Source organism: Athene cunicularia (genome assembly GCF_003259725.1).
Source record: "Athene cunicularia isolate RWA chromosome 2 unlocalized genomic scaffold, athCun1 chr2_part2, whole genome shotgun sequence".
NCBI lineage: Eukaryota > Metazoa > Chordata > Aves > Strigiformes > Strigidae > Athene > Athene cunicularia.
Window position 1 is genome coordinate 4,389,203 of NW_020799096.1, and position 15,207 is coordinate 4,404,409.

General features: G+C 40.7%; 1 protein-coding gene across 6 annotated transcripts in view; it reads left to right on the forward strand.

The window, feature by feature from the left end:
* The window catches only part of ARPP21 (cAMP regulated phosphoprotein 21), a 140,119-nt gene extending 134,300 nt beyond the window's left edge, over positions 1 to 5,819 (forward strand). For all 6 annotated transcript variants that reach the window (XM_026843874.1, XM_026843875.1, XM_026843878.1 and 3 more), the window contains 2 exons: positions 3,717 to 3,868; positions 5,000 to 5,819. In XM_026843874.1, coding sequence (XP_026699675.1) covers positions 3,717 to 3,868; positions 5,000 to 5,257 — 410 coding nt within the window. In that variant the 3' untranslated portion in view covers positions 5,258 to 5,819. The remainder of the gene's footprint in view (positions 1 to 3,716; positions 3,869 to 4,999) is intronic.
* The last annotated feature ends 9,388 nt before the right edge of the window (positions 5,820 to 15,207 follow it).

Genomic DNA, 15,207 nt, shown 5'->3' on the forward strand with positions numbered 1-15,207 from the left:
GGGGGGGGGGGGGGGGGGGGGGGGGGGGATATTCTGCGCCCTCAAAAATATCTAGTTTCATGAACATTGCTGAAAGATTTTTATATTGAGACTATCAATTGTGCAGAGTCTCAGTTCTCCCATCTCCATATGAAGGCATCAACACACAGTAAACACTGAAGGATCCATTTGAAATGTTAGGAGGCATGTAGAGTCAGAGCTGCAGAATTTGGGCTGCAGGGATAAGAAATTCAGAGCCCCTGGTTTCTGATATTAACAACTTCTTGTTCAAATGGACTGTCACGTAGAGCGCCAATTCCTTCCCCTTGCAATTGTGCTGAAACGGAAGCCATCTAGCAGAATGGACTTGGGTTTTGTTTTTTCACAGCATTTTCCTCTTGCTTACAGTGCTTGTTGTAGATAAAGAAAAGAATTCACCTTTTAATACTCCGTACCCCCTCTGCACTGTTGGGGTATATTTTTGTACCTTGACAGGTTTTTATATTCAGTGGAATGGTTGAATGTGGATCATATATGAAGATATATGAAAGAATGATTCTTTCTTCATATATTTATCATATTAAGGGTCAGACTTTGTTATTAGGTAAATAGATGTGGCTTCACTTGAGTTGCAGAGCCTTGGAAGAGGATGCTGGATTTTGACCAAATGCTGTACCGTGTTTCTGCAGCAAGATCAGACACCCATAAACTTCACTGTATTCCAAAGGGTACTGATCATAAAATAGAAATCCATTAATATAAAGTAAGGGAGAGATGACAGCCGACATCTTCACAAGGATACAAGCAGGCTGGTAACCTTCTTAAAAATTCCAGTTTCCACCTTCAGGTCAAGGGAGCAAATGGTCAGGAGACCACGGTACCTCCTGGGCCAAAGAAGTGACTTAATTTCCCTTTAACAGGAAAGAAGGTTCAGGAGACAATGCAATCAGATTCTTACGCTAATAAGTCTTTGCTCCTATCTGATCACACTGGAAGTGTGTTAGAGTGTATGTGAGGTATTTTTCTGCTTTTATTGAGGACCCTCTTGTATAGTCAGAGAGTTGTAAAGGGCTCGCAGAGGGAATAGGAAAGAGGTCTTCTCTAACTCTCAGGGGCATCAGCAGGACTCTGCATGTTGGGACAGAGTTGAGGTGTGCACGTGCTCTATGGGCAGGAGAAATTAGCCCTTAAAGAGTAATAAGGTTGTTGCAATAATAATCCATAGCCTAGTGACTTCAGCTCTTAACCTATCCCCTTTTTGTATTCCTGCACCTAAAACATGGAGTGGTTGTGCCATATACTAAGCAGTGTTTGCTAATAGAGAGGAGATTTTCAGGGTAGAGATACATATTATTGTAATACCGCCATGAGATGATGCCTACGTGTTCAGCATAAGGGTAGATATTTAGTCATTTCTATAACTTTTTATTTCAGTCTGATAGTCATGTCTGTATTGGGCAATAAATCTGTTGTATTTGGAGAATATGGAAGACAAAGCTGAGGTGAAGAGACAGCTGTATGTTCAAACATACAGAAGAGTATCAGCAGTAGTCTAACTAAAGTAATGGTAATTACTTTATATTTACTATATTATATAAATTAAATAAATAATTATATTTACTAAAGGTAACAGAAGGACTTATCTCCACTTGACCTCAGTGGTATCTGTCCATCTCTGCAGAGCACCAGTCTACCACCCTGTGCCAGTGCATCACGATCCAACTCTGTGAGCTCAGGTCCAATGTTTGATTGTACTCCCTAACTTATTGTCACTTGATCCCAGATCCACCATCAATCTATTGTTCATTACAGCATCTGGGATTTACTCTGACAACCACAAGTGACATGAGATGAATTATCTGTTGCTGCTTCTGCTGTCATTCGACTCCTCTCTGCTTGAACTTGCAATTACCAGAATAGTAGTGCTAAATTTTTTATTTCTGTCCTTTCTCCTCCCCCTCCCCCCCAATTGGTATACAGGAGCAGAAGAGGACTTGCAATTTTATTATTGCTGTATAAGCCTTTTGTAAATTCAGTTACAGTACTTTTGATGTTGGTAATTTTTGTGACTAAAAAATATGCTGACACTGTGTTTGTACATAGGAAAAGAGAAAATTTGAATGTATAATAATCTGATGCATTTGGGAGATGCTTGATGCTATATCCCAGCCAAATTAATCACTCATGGAATTAATTTTTTAAAAAATTTTGCTCAGTTGACTAGAGACATTAATCTCATATCTGTGGAAAGGCATCTTTAATGCAAAAAAATTGATCAGAGATACCCAACATTTCTCTGGCATCTGAAAAGATTTAAAAGGAAAGCTATCAATTGACAATAGACCAGCAGAAACAGAGACATTTGTTACTTTATTTTTCTTACATAATGAAGAAATACCCAGGTGATGATTTCCAATTCGTGAAGTATATTGAACCGTGTACTGTATTCATGAATATAAATTGAGCAGACGTGACACACATTCTTCATGTAAAAATAACAGTCGCTCCTTCTGATAATTCTTCTTTGCCTGAAATATGCTTATTCTGACACTCTCTCTACAGAGTTAATAGCGCAGTGCATATCTGCATGTTAAAAAATATGAGTGCTAAAGGACACAGAATGTCTTAAGGAGAAATTATTCATAGATTTATAATGACTGTGGCTGGCTGCATTTTTCAAGGACAGGATCTTTCTGCATCTTTCTTTTCCACTTTTTATGCAAAATCTTTCATCTCTAGATAGTAGCATCACCCAGCCAGCCCACTTCCATCCAGCAAGCCTCGTTCTCAGGCTGGATCATGTTGCTGCCAAGCGGCACACCACTTACACTTCACTTCCCATCCATGCTTCTGCCTCCTTAGCAGTTTTGCCCTCCAGATTGTCCAGACTTTGCCCACTTGTCACTTAGCCCTAAGGGAGCTGTCCCAGCAGAAAACCCGCAATGTTGCGGTGACTTTGAACACAGAGCCCATTGCAGGTTGAAACAGAAGCATCCGCTTCTCATCCCTGTGCAGTCACTTGTGTGTCAGCAGTGTTCCCACTGAGCAACAGGGAGGACCAGACACTCCCTTCTTTGTGATTTTCCTCCATTGCCAAATGCAAAACTAGTATGGTGCAATATGACCCTTAATATGCTCTAATCATATAAAAAGCCTTGCAAGTAGAAGCCAGTGTGTATACATGTTGTTCTTGATTAAATAAAGCCTTCTCTGTTTATATCGTGCTAGAGAGCTGCATTACAAGAAAGGTAAGAGGGTAAGATAAAAAACATGACCTGAAAGGAAACTACTGGATTAGACTGTGAAGGCCAAATACTGGTGTCCTGGAAGCCGGTGGGAGTTTTGCCTCTGAGGAAGTAGCCAGAAACCAGTAGCACCCTGTGTCTGTTTGGGGCTTCACAATCCTGCGCTGCAGTCATGCATGCCTCAAGGTGGTCTCTGCTGTAGGATCGAAGAGCGTGAAGAAAGTGTGCTACCCACTCATGTTAGCCTGCCACAGCTGTCAACTCACAGCATTTGTTTATTCCACTTCAATTTTCACTTCTGTAATGCTTCTCTAGAAGCTGAAGTTTCTGATGAACGTGGGGAGAAATGATGGGATCATTTGTGCTTCTCTAGAAGCTGAAGTTTCTGATGAACGTGGGGAGAAATGATGGGATCATTTGTGCTTCCTTAGAACAGCTTTAATTTTGCCCCTACAAGCAACAGGATATTTGAAGACGTCTTTCTTCCTCCAGGTTACCAGCCTGTCCTGCCGAACCAGCAGCAGGGGTTCCAGGGTCTCATGGGAATGCAGCAGCCGCCCCAAAGCCAGAACCTGATGAATAATCAACAGGGAAATCAGGTGCAAGGCATGATGGTGCAGTATCCAGCCATGTCGTCTTATCAGGTACTTGGGAGCTGTAAAGAAAGTTGGAGAATACTTAACTAAGTTTTCATATTGCAGAATGGTCTTTATTATTTCATTAGGACAGTGTGTGGCAAGAGGCCTCCTGATAAATATGCTTCTAAGTCAAATTAGTTTCTTTGCTTCCTGTTTACGTATTCTTAGTACTCCCAATTTTCATTCTGAATTGGGAATACTTCAAATGAACTATTTATTACAGCTTGCAGTGAGGGTAAAATGTCACAAAGGATGAAGGAATTTAACTCCTTCCTGTGAGGAAAATTAATTTTAAAAATAAAATAACTTTTTTTTTTTCTTTGCCAGTGCAGTATTGTTTCCTTTAATGAAGTTGAGATCTTTGCCTATTCCAGTTAAAAATTACTCATGTGCAGATTCCTGCCAAGGATCTCACCATGTCTTTTATAACAAGCTGTAGCCAGATTGATTTTTGTTTATTGGGTTTTGGCGACAGGGAAGGCAGAGGCTTAATTTTTACCAAGTCTGTAAGTTACCCAGGCTTATTTCCCCAACTTTATACCTGGTTTCTGTGAGATATGACAAGAGCCTGTGAGAGGTGGCCTGTGCTTACGTTTCCTGCTGGTCCCTCTGGAAAGTTAAGAAACGAAACGACATCTAATTCATTTTAATAGATTTCACTGATTGAGCAGCCATTCACCTTTTCCCTCAGCTTTTCTGAAAACACTACAGCAACCCAGAAGGAAATGGGGGAATTGCTTGTGGGTAAAGTTTTTGCCTTACATCTTCAGAATTACTATACTGAAAATGTGTTTTAAAGGTTAATGATGAAGTTAAAGATTTAGACCTTTAAGATGGCCTAGATATACCAGGATTGAGTCTTCTGTTTGCACTGAACCCAGAAATTCAAATTCGGCTTCCTCATGACAGAGTCACTTAGTAGACCTGGGAGCAAAGAGGTTTCTCTTTAACCCTTCTCTCACAAAGAAAATCCTCAGGGATGATAACAGTTCTGAGCAGCAGAAAACGACACATGTTGGCAGAACATGTTGCATACTCCAATTCAGCTAAAAGGAAGATACTTTAGGGAAGGGACCTACTTTAATTTGTTTAGTAATTACTATATTTTTTCCTCTGTCTTTCCATATTCCTACCTAGGTGCCAATGACCCAGGGTTCTCAAGGATTGCCGCAACAATCATATCAACAACCAATCATGCTACCTAATCAATCAGGTCAAGGAACACTTACAGCCACTGGAATGCCTGTCTACTGTAATGTCATACCTCCTGCCCCACAGAACAACCTACGGTTGATTGCCCCACACTGCCCCTCCAATAACGTTCCAGTTATTTCTGCCAGCTGCAGGACAAACTGTGCGAGCATTAATAATGCAGGGTGGCAGGTCAAGTACTGACACTGTGGCTTAGTGTGGATATACGAGGATAGCGGTGCATTATTTGACAAATAACTCATGGCCTTCAAATGAAGAGGAACACAACAGGATAATCAGTTGAGGACATAAGTACTGACTATGCTCAAGTGATTTGCTGCTGGAAAAATCTGTAAAAAAAAAAAAAAATAAAATAAATTTTGAAAAAAAAAATGTTTGCTGGTTAATGGTGCATATTTTTGTCATGTCTGCTAGGTATGCCTTTATAGCTTAGCTAGTGACATGAATTCATTGAGGTAAGATTTTTTCCTACCACTGAACACCACTGTGTAGATTGTAATATCCCTGATTCGGATTAGTTTTGTACTTTGTGTTGAGTTTGTGAAGCTAAAAGTATTTAAAAATATAATAAAATCACATTGTACCAAAGCTGTAATGGAAATGAAAAAAATTAAAACAAAAAAAGAATTACTGAATGGAAGGAATAATTTATATACACTATAGAGTTTTTTATGGATATATACTGTATTGTAGTGCTTAATCACAATAAAGCTATTTGACCTCATGGAGAAAGGTCATGTTTCTACCACCTGCTTGGTCTCCTCTCTGTCTCTGAGTGAGTGAACTCTCCTTTGTTTCTGCGTTGTTTTGTTTCAGGGAAAGCTAAGTGGGGAATGATGCTTAATGGGCTTATGGGAGTTTGGTGGAAAGGCAAGGTACCGGTGTCTTAGCATGCAGTACCGTAACAGCTAAGACCACTTAGAAATAGTAGCACAGACACCCAGGAAGTGTTCCATGAATGGTATGCCAGATCATCTTAAACTAGGTCTGTGCTTTTTCAATTCCTAGGACCAGTAATGTCACAAACACGATTTGCCAGAGTTACAAGCCTCTATCTACTAACTTATACCTGTTTGAGAGGCCAACAAACAGTTGAATATAAGACATAGATGTCCCATGATATCCCATCCACTGGCTGGAAGATCAAATGCTACTGATGTAGCAACAACAGTAATTATTCTGCTTTGTAGAGACAACTCTACCCGATTATTGCTACTCCAGCTATAAAACTATTTTGCAACAAAAAGATGACAACCCATGAATCTTGTCTATCATGCTCAAGTAGTGGGAATGAACAATATATTTGAGCTTTTGGCTCTTAAAACATGCAGCACAGTGGTTTGCCAGAAATTTATAGAAACTTTTTTTTTTTAATTCCTGTGGTGTTTCTCATTATTATGTCCATGTTCACTCAAATTCCCAGCTTGTCCTGATAAATTATTCTTCATTCATAAATGCTGCATGGAGTTCCTCATTCTGCTTCAGTGATGACAACATTGAAGTAGCAAATGTGTTTACCAGACAAAAAACTGTGTTGTTTTTCACTTAAGCTGCATTTTTGATCAGTTTTGAAGACCTTTAAAATGGGTAGGAGCTGAGCCCGCCAAAATTATGCATATTCATCATGAAAAAGCACGAGATCATCTGTGCATAAAATCTGCATGTGTCATAGTATGATTTAGGTACTCAGTAGCCTACAGTGCCTTTGACCATTGTTAATCTGAATGTGAAACAGCTCTTATTTTCCCTTTAAGAGGAGTAGCATTTCCTTTGCACATTTCAGGTGTGGAAGCAGGAGCTGGAAGGGCTACAACCTATATTTAAAACAAATATTTTCTTTTTCTATACAATAGATATCTTTCAGGGTTCAGTCTTTTATTACACATGTGTCTTACAGTGTGGAATTTCTACTGAGTGCAATCCTACGGGATCATAAGAAAGTCAAACACTGAATTTTATGTAGTGTAATCACGATTCATTTGCTGAAAGACAGTCAAGAACATGAGCAAGTAAGTAAACACAATTCACTTCTCAATTAGAGGTGAAATGCCTTGGGAGAGCATACTGATTGATTTTTTTTTTCTTTTTTTAAATCAAGATACTGCATTTGAATTTTGCCTGTGACCCTGAGCTCTCATTTCAGATGGCTTGCGTTGTATGGCTTATTTCCTTTTAATGTTTTATATACAATGAGGGTTGTTGGTTTTTTTTTCTGGCATTACTATAATTACACATAATTGGGCTTGCTGCTGCTGAATGACTGATGGCTGAATGAATGGCTGTCCTTCTCCATCAAGGCTCCAGAGTCCAGCAGGAAGGACCCACAGGTGACCTTGTGCAGGAAAGGTTATGTCTAGCTAGGCTGAACAAGAGGGGAGGGAGAGTGAATCTCTGCACATGCAGTGTCTGGGGAGAAGAGACCCTTTGGTAATCACTGCATTTAAGTCTTGTTTTTTCTCTTCTCTGAAGCACTGCTCTTACCTTATTGATCTTTCTTCTTGTCGGTGAACTATGAATGAATTGCCTGGTTAAAAAAAAAAAAAATCTGCTCTCAGCATCATAGATAGATGACCAGCTGGGCTGTAGATGCTTTCAGTAGTGATGGAGAAGGCAGTTAAAAAGCAAAGCCTAGGGATCTTCTTCTGTAAAGGGAGAATCTCCTTATGTCCTTACACCACTCTTGGTCACGTCCCCTTGGCAAACAACATATCCCATGGCTGACCATGGCCGTGAGTTCCCATGATTTATCTGTACCTGCCTGTTCAATGACCAGCTTGTGTAAACACGTACCTAGCTGTGGGAGCAGGGATCCCACTGACTGACTTCTCTCAGCCTTGTGTCAGCAGCATCTACCTGCACATTAATGCACCTTCCTGCTAAAATGAGACTTTGACGTTTTATGTAAAATTGAGAAGTTTCAGGAGGAGGTCACAGCCACCCACCCCAAAATGGCCTACATCCTCTGGTTGTATCACTCTCCAAAGAGTTTGAAGTTCCTTAGGCATATGAGGAAACTGAATTCGATCTCCCTCAGCTATGGAGAATGCCCTAATTATTAAGGCATCATATACATGGGGGAGACATCTCACGTGGTGGTACACATACTTGCTTTATGCTGGAAGAATTTATATTTAAATACAATTAAGTAATTCTGTTTCTATATCAAGTGAAGCATAAAAATTATTCTCTAGTTTTATTTTTTTTTAATCATACAGTATTTTAAAGCTTTTCTCCTAAACTTTATGTTCATTAAAAATATTCTGAGTTGGATTGCTTAGCAGCCTTCTGCTGTTAAACCAGAGTTGTTTCAGATTTGTCAGGAGGTAAGGAAGAGAATAAAAGAAGTTACATGCAAATAAAACAAAAATGGGTAAGTGAAGCTCAGTGCTTTTTTCTCAGCCCTTTGAAATATTTTGTAGGCACCCTCCCTAAGAGGAATGCTGTTAGACTCACCTGGCCAAACTTAGTTCAAGCAACTCAGCAGTTGGTCACCCTGAATTCAGAGTCCATCTCATAGTAGTGAAATAATTTACAGGACATGCTCCTCTCCTGTGGGCTGTCACAGTGGGCTTGTTTTTCTCTAGTCTTCCATTGAAATTCAGCAGGCTCAGGCAGCTGCTCCGTGGCAGCCCTGTTGTGGTGCTAGGGACTGTTCGCTGCCTTTTCCCTTTACCTCTTGCATACTTGCTTTGGTAGTTGTATATTGCTTTCTCCTTCTTTTTTATATTCTGAAGCTGATGAAGTTCTCCCAAGGCCCCATACATATTTAATTTGCCACTGTTTTTTTAATTTATATTGCACTGAGAAACCAAAGAGGCATATCCTGGATTAAGCTGACTACCTCAGATGACACTGATCAGACTTTCGGATCGATCGAACTCATTTGGGCTGTAATTTGCAGATGCTGTACATCCTAATGGAAGCCAGATGCAACTTGCTATTGTTTTGTCCTTTGTGCTGCTCAAGAAGTCAATGATTTCCTTCTAAAACTCTACTCCTTATGTTTCTGTTTAACTGTGTGTGAACAGCTTCCTGCACTGAAGGAGGACTGCATAAATTATCCCATCAACAAGCACAGGAAAAGCGCAGGGAGGCTGTAGCATGCCCAGAGCATCTCATTCTCTGCCCTGTCAGCTGGTCTGTAGCATGGCGACCTGCCCTGGCATCGCCACTGAGTGCTTCAGTGTGATTGTTTGACTGGCTGTCCCAAAAGCGATGCACTGGTCAGTGCCCCTTCAGCCCTGCCCTTCACAAGGCTGTTGAGCTGTGGCATGTGTTGCCCCTTCGGGCTAACGGCAGAGAAATCAGTTTCCTCCCTTAACACTCAGCTGAGGCGCTCTGGTAAAGGGCGATGCCCACTCAGGGCTGGGAGCTTTGGCTTGCTCTCTCCAAGAGCTCCTCTCTTGACTGGCAAGGAACAGGGAGACTAGTTTCCTTAGCCTTCAGGAATATGCCACTCATGCTTAGCCTGGAGAGTATGCTTTAGAAATACTGGCAGCTTCAACACCTCAACAGCTGCTTAGCTCATGTTATCTAAAACCATGTTTGTGGCATAGGACATCACCATCTAGTTTTGGGCAGTGGCCAGTTTAGGGCAAACACTGACCTGACCTCTGACTCGTGATTTGACAGCAATCCTACGAGCCTCAAGCACTACTCAAAGCTGTGTGGCAGGCAACAGAAATGCCTTGAGTATTTTGGAGGAAAAGCCTCACTGCATTCCCATCATCTGCACCTACCATAATACGGGTGATGCAGCAGTTTTGGGAATGACTGCTTCCAAAACAGGGCAAAAGATTTCCATTTCTAATTGAATTTCTGCCCCTGATTTCCTGCTTTGTTGTAAGAATTGACTGTCTTCCCTGCTGGTTCCTTTCATTCTTCAGAAAAGTGGATATAATGAGTCTTTGAGGCAGTGGATTGATGATTAAATAATTAATGCCACACAGTGATTCTGCGGATCGTTGGCCCAGCATTCAGTGAGTGGCATGGACTATTGCTATACTGCTATACGTTTTGCAGAGTTCAGCTTTGGTTTGAATGCTGCTAAAAATATTGATTTCCAGTGCATGTCAGAGCGGGAAATCAAACCCCACTCTTCTGGCTCTCTTTACAATATCCCACCAACTGTGGAAGGGGATGACTCCATTACTTCTCCTGATATAAGAACAAGGGGACATAGGACGAAAAAAAAATAAATGCTTACTAAACCAGTATTCTCCAAACAAAGAAAACAGGAAAAGAGCTCTTTTTCCCCCGTAGAGTATATGGACAACCTGAGGCTTTCATTGCTTCAGGATGTTAGGTGTGGTTTCAGGAATGGGTGGACAAAGTCAGAGAAGAAAGTTGTACTGAAGGCTGTTAAATACAGCCAGGAGTCTCTAGTTCATGGAGGCAGAGGACAGCCTAAAGAAATGTCACAGTATCATTGCCGCATTCTTAAAACTTTCTCCAGACGCTATTAGAGATGAGCGTTGGACTGGGGATGAGCCTCTGACCTGAGCAAATATGGCAGTTCTGTAAAGCAATAGTTGTTATCCAGTACTTAATAAGGAAATAAACAAAAAAAATTGGTACCATCTGACCAAGTTCATCCTGTAGCAAAACCTGTAAGGATCAGAAGGAGGCAGTGAGGCTAACCTTGGTTAATTTCCTTCAGTTTGTTTAGTGCCAAATGCCCCTGACTGAATGAGTGGCTACGACTGGTCTTACACAGCTGCTTGTTCTGTTATTCATAGTAAGATGTAATACCAAGTTGAGGAGGAAATAAACCTTCCAGTGGGAAGTGCCTCATCGTCTTTTCACCATCTTTAATTTCTTTGTGGCATATAATTATTCCTTATTGTTAGAAAGGTTAGTTTTGCACAAGCAATGATTTTGTAATAAGACTTTTTTGATTTTGTTGATAACGATGGAAATATTTTTTTTTTCAGGTGGCATTTTGTGTATAATCCATTATTTCATGTCAGAAGCCCTGGCTTTTCTGAGCATCAGGTGTACTTGCTACTAAGAGTGGTTTTTATAGTGTTTTGTCATTGACCTATCAGAGGTTAATTGATGTAGGAATTACAGGAATAAACTACAAGAGGGGACCTGAGATTAGCTTTCAGGCTGAAGAATAACAGGTGTTCTGGGTAAACTTATGGATGGCTTGTTGAAAAACAGTATTGAATTCTTTCCTGGTCTTCATTTGGAGAGATCAGCTTAATGAAGCACTACATCGCAGTTCATCCTTGTGCTTTTAAGGAATAATTTTGGAGGCTGCAGGTTTAGGAAAATAAGTCAAAAAACCCTTTGCCTTTTATGTTGCGGGTGCAGTTTTACAAAAGGCAGTTTTAAAAAGGAAATGTAAGTAGAAGATAATGTTATAGCAAAGATATGTGTGCTCCCCGGTACAGAAATTATCTCCATTGAACTCTGCTAAATATACCCCTACAGGAATGTTTTAAAAAGGTCCCCTCTAGGAGAGCTGTGTATTTTGAGATAAAAAAAGCAGACTTCATCGTTCCCAAGGCTACATGTTTGTTTTTTTTTAACCCTAAGTGTGAATCATAGGGGTGTGAATCAAGGCACTTGTCATATCCAGGTTTTGCTTGCTAATCTATACTAGATCATCCCCACTGTCATAAAAAAAATTGCTTTTCTCTGCATAGAAAACAGATGTATATGAAAACCTTTGGTAATATTTCTTGTAGTTAGTGGCCACTGGGCTAGTAAGTGTGATAGGAAAGCCAAGTAAATTGATAGTAGAAAAGACTGGATATTTTCTATTTAGCTCCCACTAACTCTGATCTCACCAAGATCAAACCTTTTGCCAGGTGGAGCTTCTTGGGGAAAAGGGCTTCTGTGCATATTTGTGTTTGTGAATAAAAAACTTTGTGATGGAGAAAAAATAATTTCAATTAAAAACCAAGATTTCACAAAATTTCTGGTGAGCCATGCTCCTGTTTCCAAGATAATATTGCTGATTCATTGATACCATTTAGTCATGGGACATGATGGCAGGAGGTGGGTGATCACAGTCCAATCCTCTGATGTGCAAAATTTCATACAGTTACTTGCACAACAACTGATCTTGTCTAAGATCCAAGGAGGGAAAAATTGACATTGAGATCAAACATTAAATGGTAAATCTGGACAAATTCTGCCTCTGAGATAAAAAGTTCTCAAATATATTAGTGAATATTTCCACAGGTAAACACAAAGAAACTGCTTGCAGTGCCTCAGACTGTGCCACCCATTGTAAAGGCCAGGAGACCAGCCCTTAAAGCAAAGTGGTGGATATTTGTAAACTTCTTATAAATAACAGTTTAGAGTAATTCACACATACACTCTCAGTTAATCACATTATGAGGAAGTAAAATGGAGGGCAGCCAGCATTCAGAATCTCCCTGACCCTAATTTTAAGTGAGGTTCGAGTCCTGATTACACTTAAGCTTGAGGTGAGGTTTCTCCCATGCAAAGCAAGCAGGAGTGCATTTGCATGAAGCTCACATGTGACACTTAAACCAAGCTCCTGCGTGCATTAATGGTCGCTCTTTCATTTTGTTTCATCCATACAGATGAAACACTGAGATATGCAGCATGCTGTAATTCAGAACTGCTTCAGGTATCCACAGTCTTGCTTCCTACTGTGTGCATAAGCATGTTGGGCAATACATTCCCATGACTATGGGCTATGCACAGCTTGATATTTCTTTTATTGGAATGGATATGAGAAACCCTCATGTCATGGGGCTCACCGCCATCTTCCACTAGGCTGAAACTGTCAGGGAAGTGTTTCAGAAACTGCAAAGGGGTCCAAATTATATGGAAGAGGCTCGGGTAAATCTGGACACTTGGATAAATCTGGGTCCTTACTGCTGTCCTGGGGATAGCTCTCTATCTGGGGAAAAGGTTTGTTTCAAGTATTTCTTGAAAAGATTTTTGTCTTCCCAGTCCACTGGGACTTGAAGATTATATGTAGCTGGCATGTGGTGGAAGGAGTTACTGCTGATGTGTGAATAAAGATGTTGCAGACATCAGAGCTGTCACACAGCAGTAGAATGAGCTCTGGACATGAAGCATTCATACAGCATAGGAAAAATTTTGATCTGAGAGATGTTCTATTATTTATTCATGTGCTTCTATGCTCCCCTGGACTGGGGCTATATTTTTTAGAAAGCTGCCTTGCTCTACAGCAGATGTTCTGTGGCACAGCACTAGAAGAACTACCCCTTTTTGCTTAAGAAATAATTGGGGTTTGGATCTTTTTTTTTTTTTTTTTTTTTTTTTTTTTTTTTTTTTTTTTTTAAGGCTAATTGTCTGAACAGATGTATGTATCTGTTTAGCAAAAATGTCTGTTAGGGAGAGTAACTAATGTTGTCCAAGTACAAGTGTGTAAAGGGAAGCTGCAATTTTTTCAAACCACTCACTCAACACAGGACCCTTCTGGTATAACTAATTTATGACCACCCTTCTCATCAATAAAGCATGTTTTTTTTAAAAAAAAAAACAGAGAGTGAGGTTTAACTACAAAGGTACCAGTGGCTCATTTAAAACATTTTTTGTGCAAAGAAATATGCCTTTTTTGTGAGAACTGAAAATTTCTTCTGAATTCAAAGCAGGAGAAATACCTGAGAGCAAGCTGCAGTGGCAAGGCCTTTTCGCTCATCTCTGCTGTGATGAGCTCTGTGCAAGATACATATGAGTGGCTAAAAGAAATTTTACAGTAGTTTTTTTTTCCCCCTTTCCCTTCCTCCTTGTGCTGCCCAGTTTTGTTCCAGGTAGGGAAGCTGGGAGCTGGGATTTAAAGGGCTCTGAAAGGTCATACACAGAAAACAAATGGCTTGCAGATTCAGAGAGGTATGATGGCAGCTAGTTTTTGGGAACACATGAGTTGGTTCAGAGCAGATAAAATACTGCTGTATTCTTCAGCCATGTGTGCTGAGCCCCTAGGGATGAGCATCGCAGTCTCTGAAGCTGCTGGCTAAAGTAAGAAGCCTGCACTCCTGTTTGCTTGTGAAGGCATGCCAGCACCAGCGTGAGAGACGTGTGTGACCTGATGCCAACGTGGCTTGCAAATGAAATCAGGCCCTGGCTGCCTGTTTTCTGTGCCTATTACGGACAGTATTGTAGTGCTCTTTGTACAGCGGAAGCATGAAAAAGCCAGCTGTGGCTGTACACAAGATGCCAGGAAGGGCATGTCTAATATCAGCAATATGTATAAAATCAGCAGAAAAGGGATGCCCAACACTCTGGCACCCTTGAGATCCAGAAGGGAGATGAAACAGATGCTAATAACCACACTATAGGACTGGTTCTGTGAGAGAGGACCAATATTTCGAGCTCACACAGAAACACAGGCAGAAAATGCACCATTAGAGATTCTCAACCTGTGCTACCAACAAAGAATAGTTCCCCATGCTGCTGCTGCTTTCGTTAGAAGAAGATCTATTATCCTAATTTTTTCATGATGAAGATATATCCTTTACTGAGATCTGTGCGGATGTGATATTCTAGGGTGGAATGAATTGCTTTATTCAAGTCTCCATTCCTCTCTCTGTTGACAGTAGGGGAGCCAAGATAATTAGTGCAGCTTGATATCTAACTTCTAGGCAGCAAGAAGTGGGATAAATGATACCCAGGGCACAGAAATCATTCCAGGTAGACCAGTAACAACTACTGGATTGCCAACATCCTGTGCTATCATTAAAACACACACCCCACTACCCAGTATTTTACCAAAGTGGAACAGAGTCTTTTTAGAATGAATCAGTGCAGTGTGTCTCATGGGCAGTAGTTGAAGAAAAGGCCTGAAGGTCTGGGATGCTCTCTCACAGAATGACTCATTTCTTCAGAATTAGTAAAAACTTGAGCTGTGGGAAGACCAAGGACAAGTTATGGCGTGTGATCTTTGCCACTGACAGGTAACAGAGCAAGGGCCTTCAGTTCAGTGCACTGAGTCTGGGAGTCCCCAAAAACCAGGGGTCACAACTGTTCTGTTTTACAGCCTATTCCCCACTGTATTTCTTCTCAACAGTCATTTATGCGTGTCTGGCTTCTCAGCTGGTCCGTTTCAGAGTGAAATTGTGGCTGGCAGCTTGTAAGAGAATCTGGGTCCCACGCCAACCTACACAGGAGTTAAGACCCTG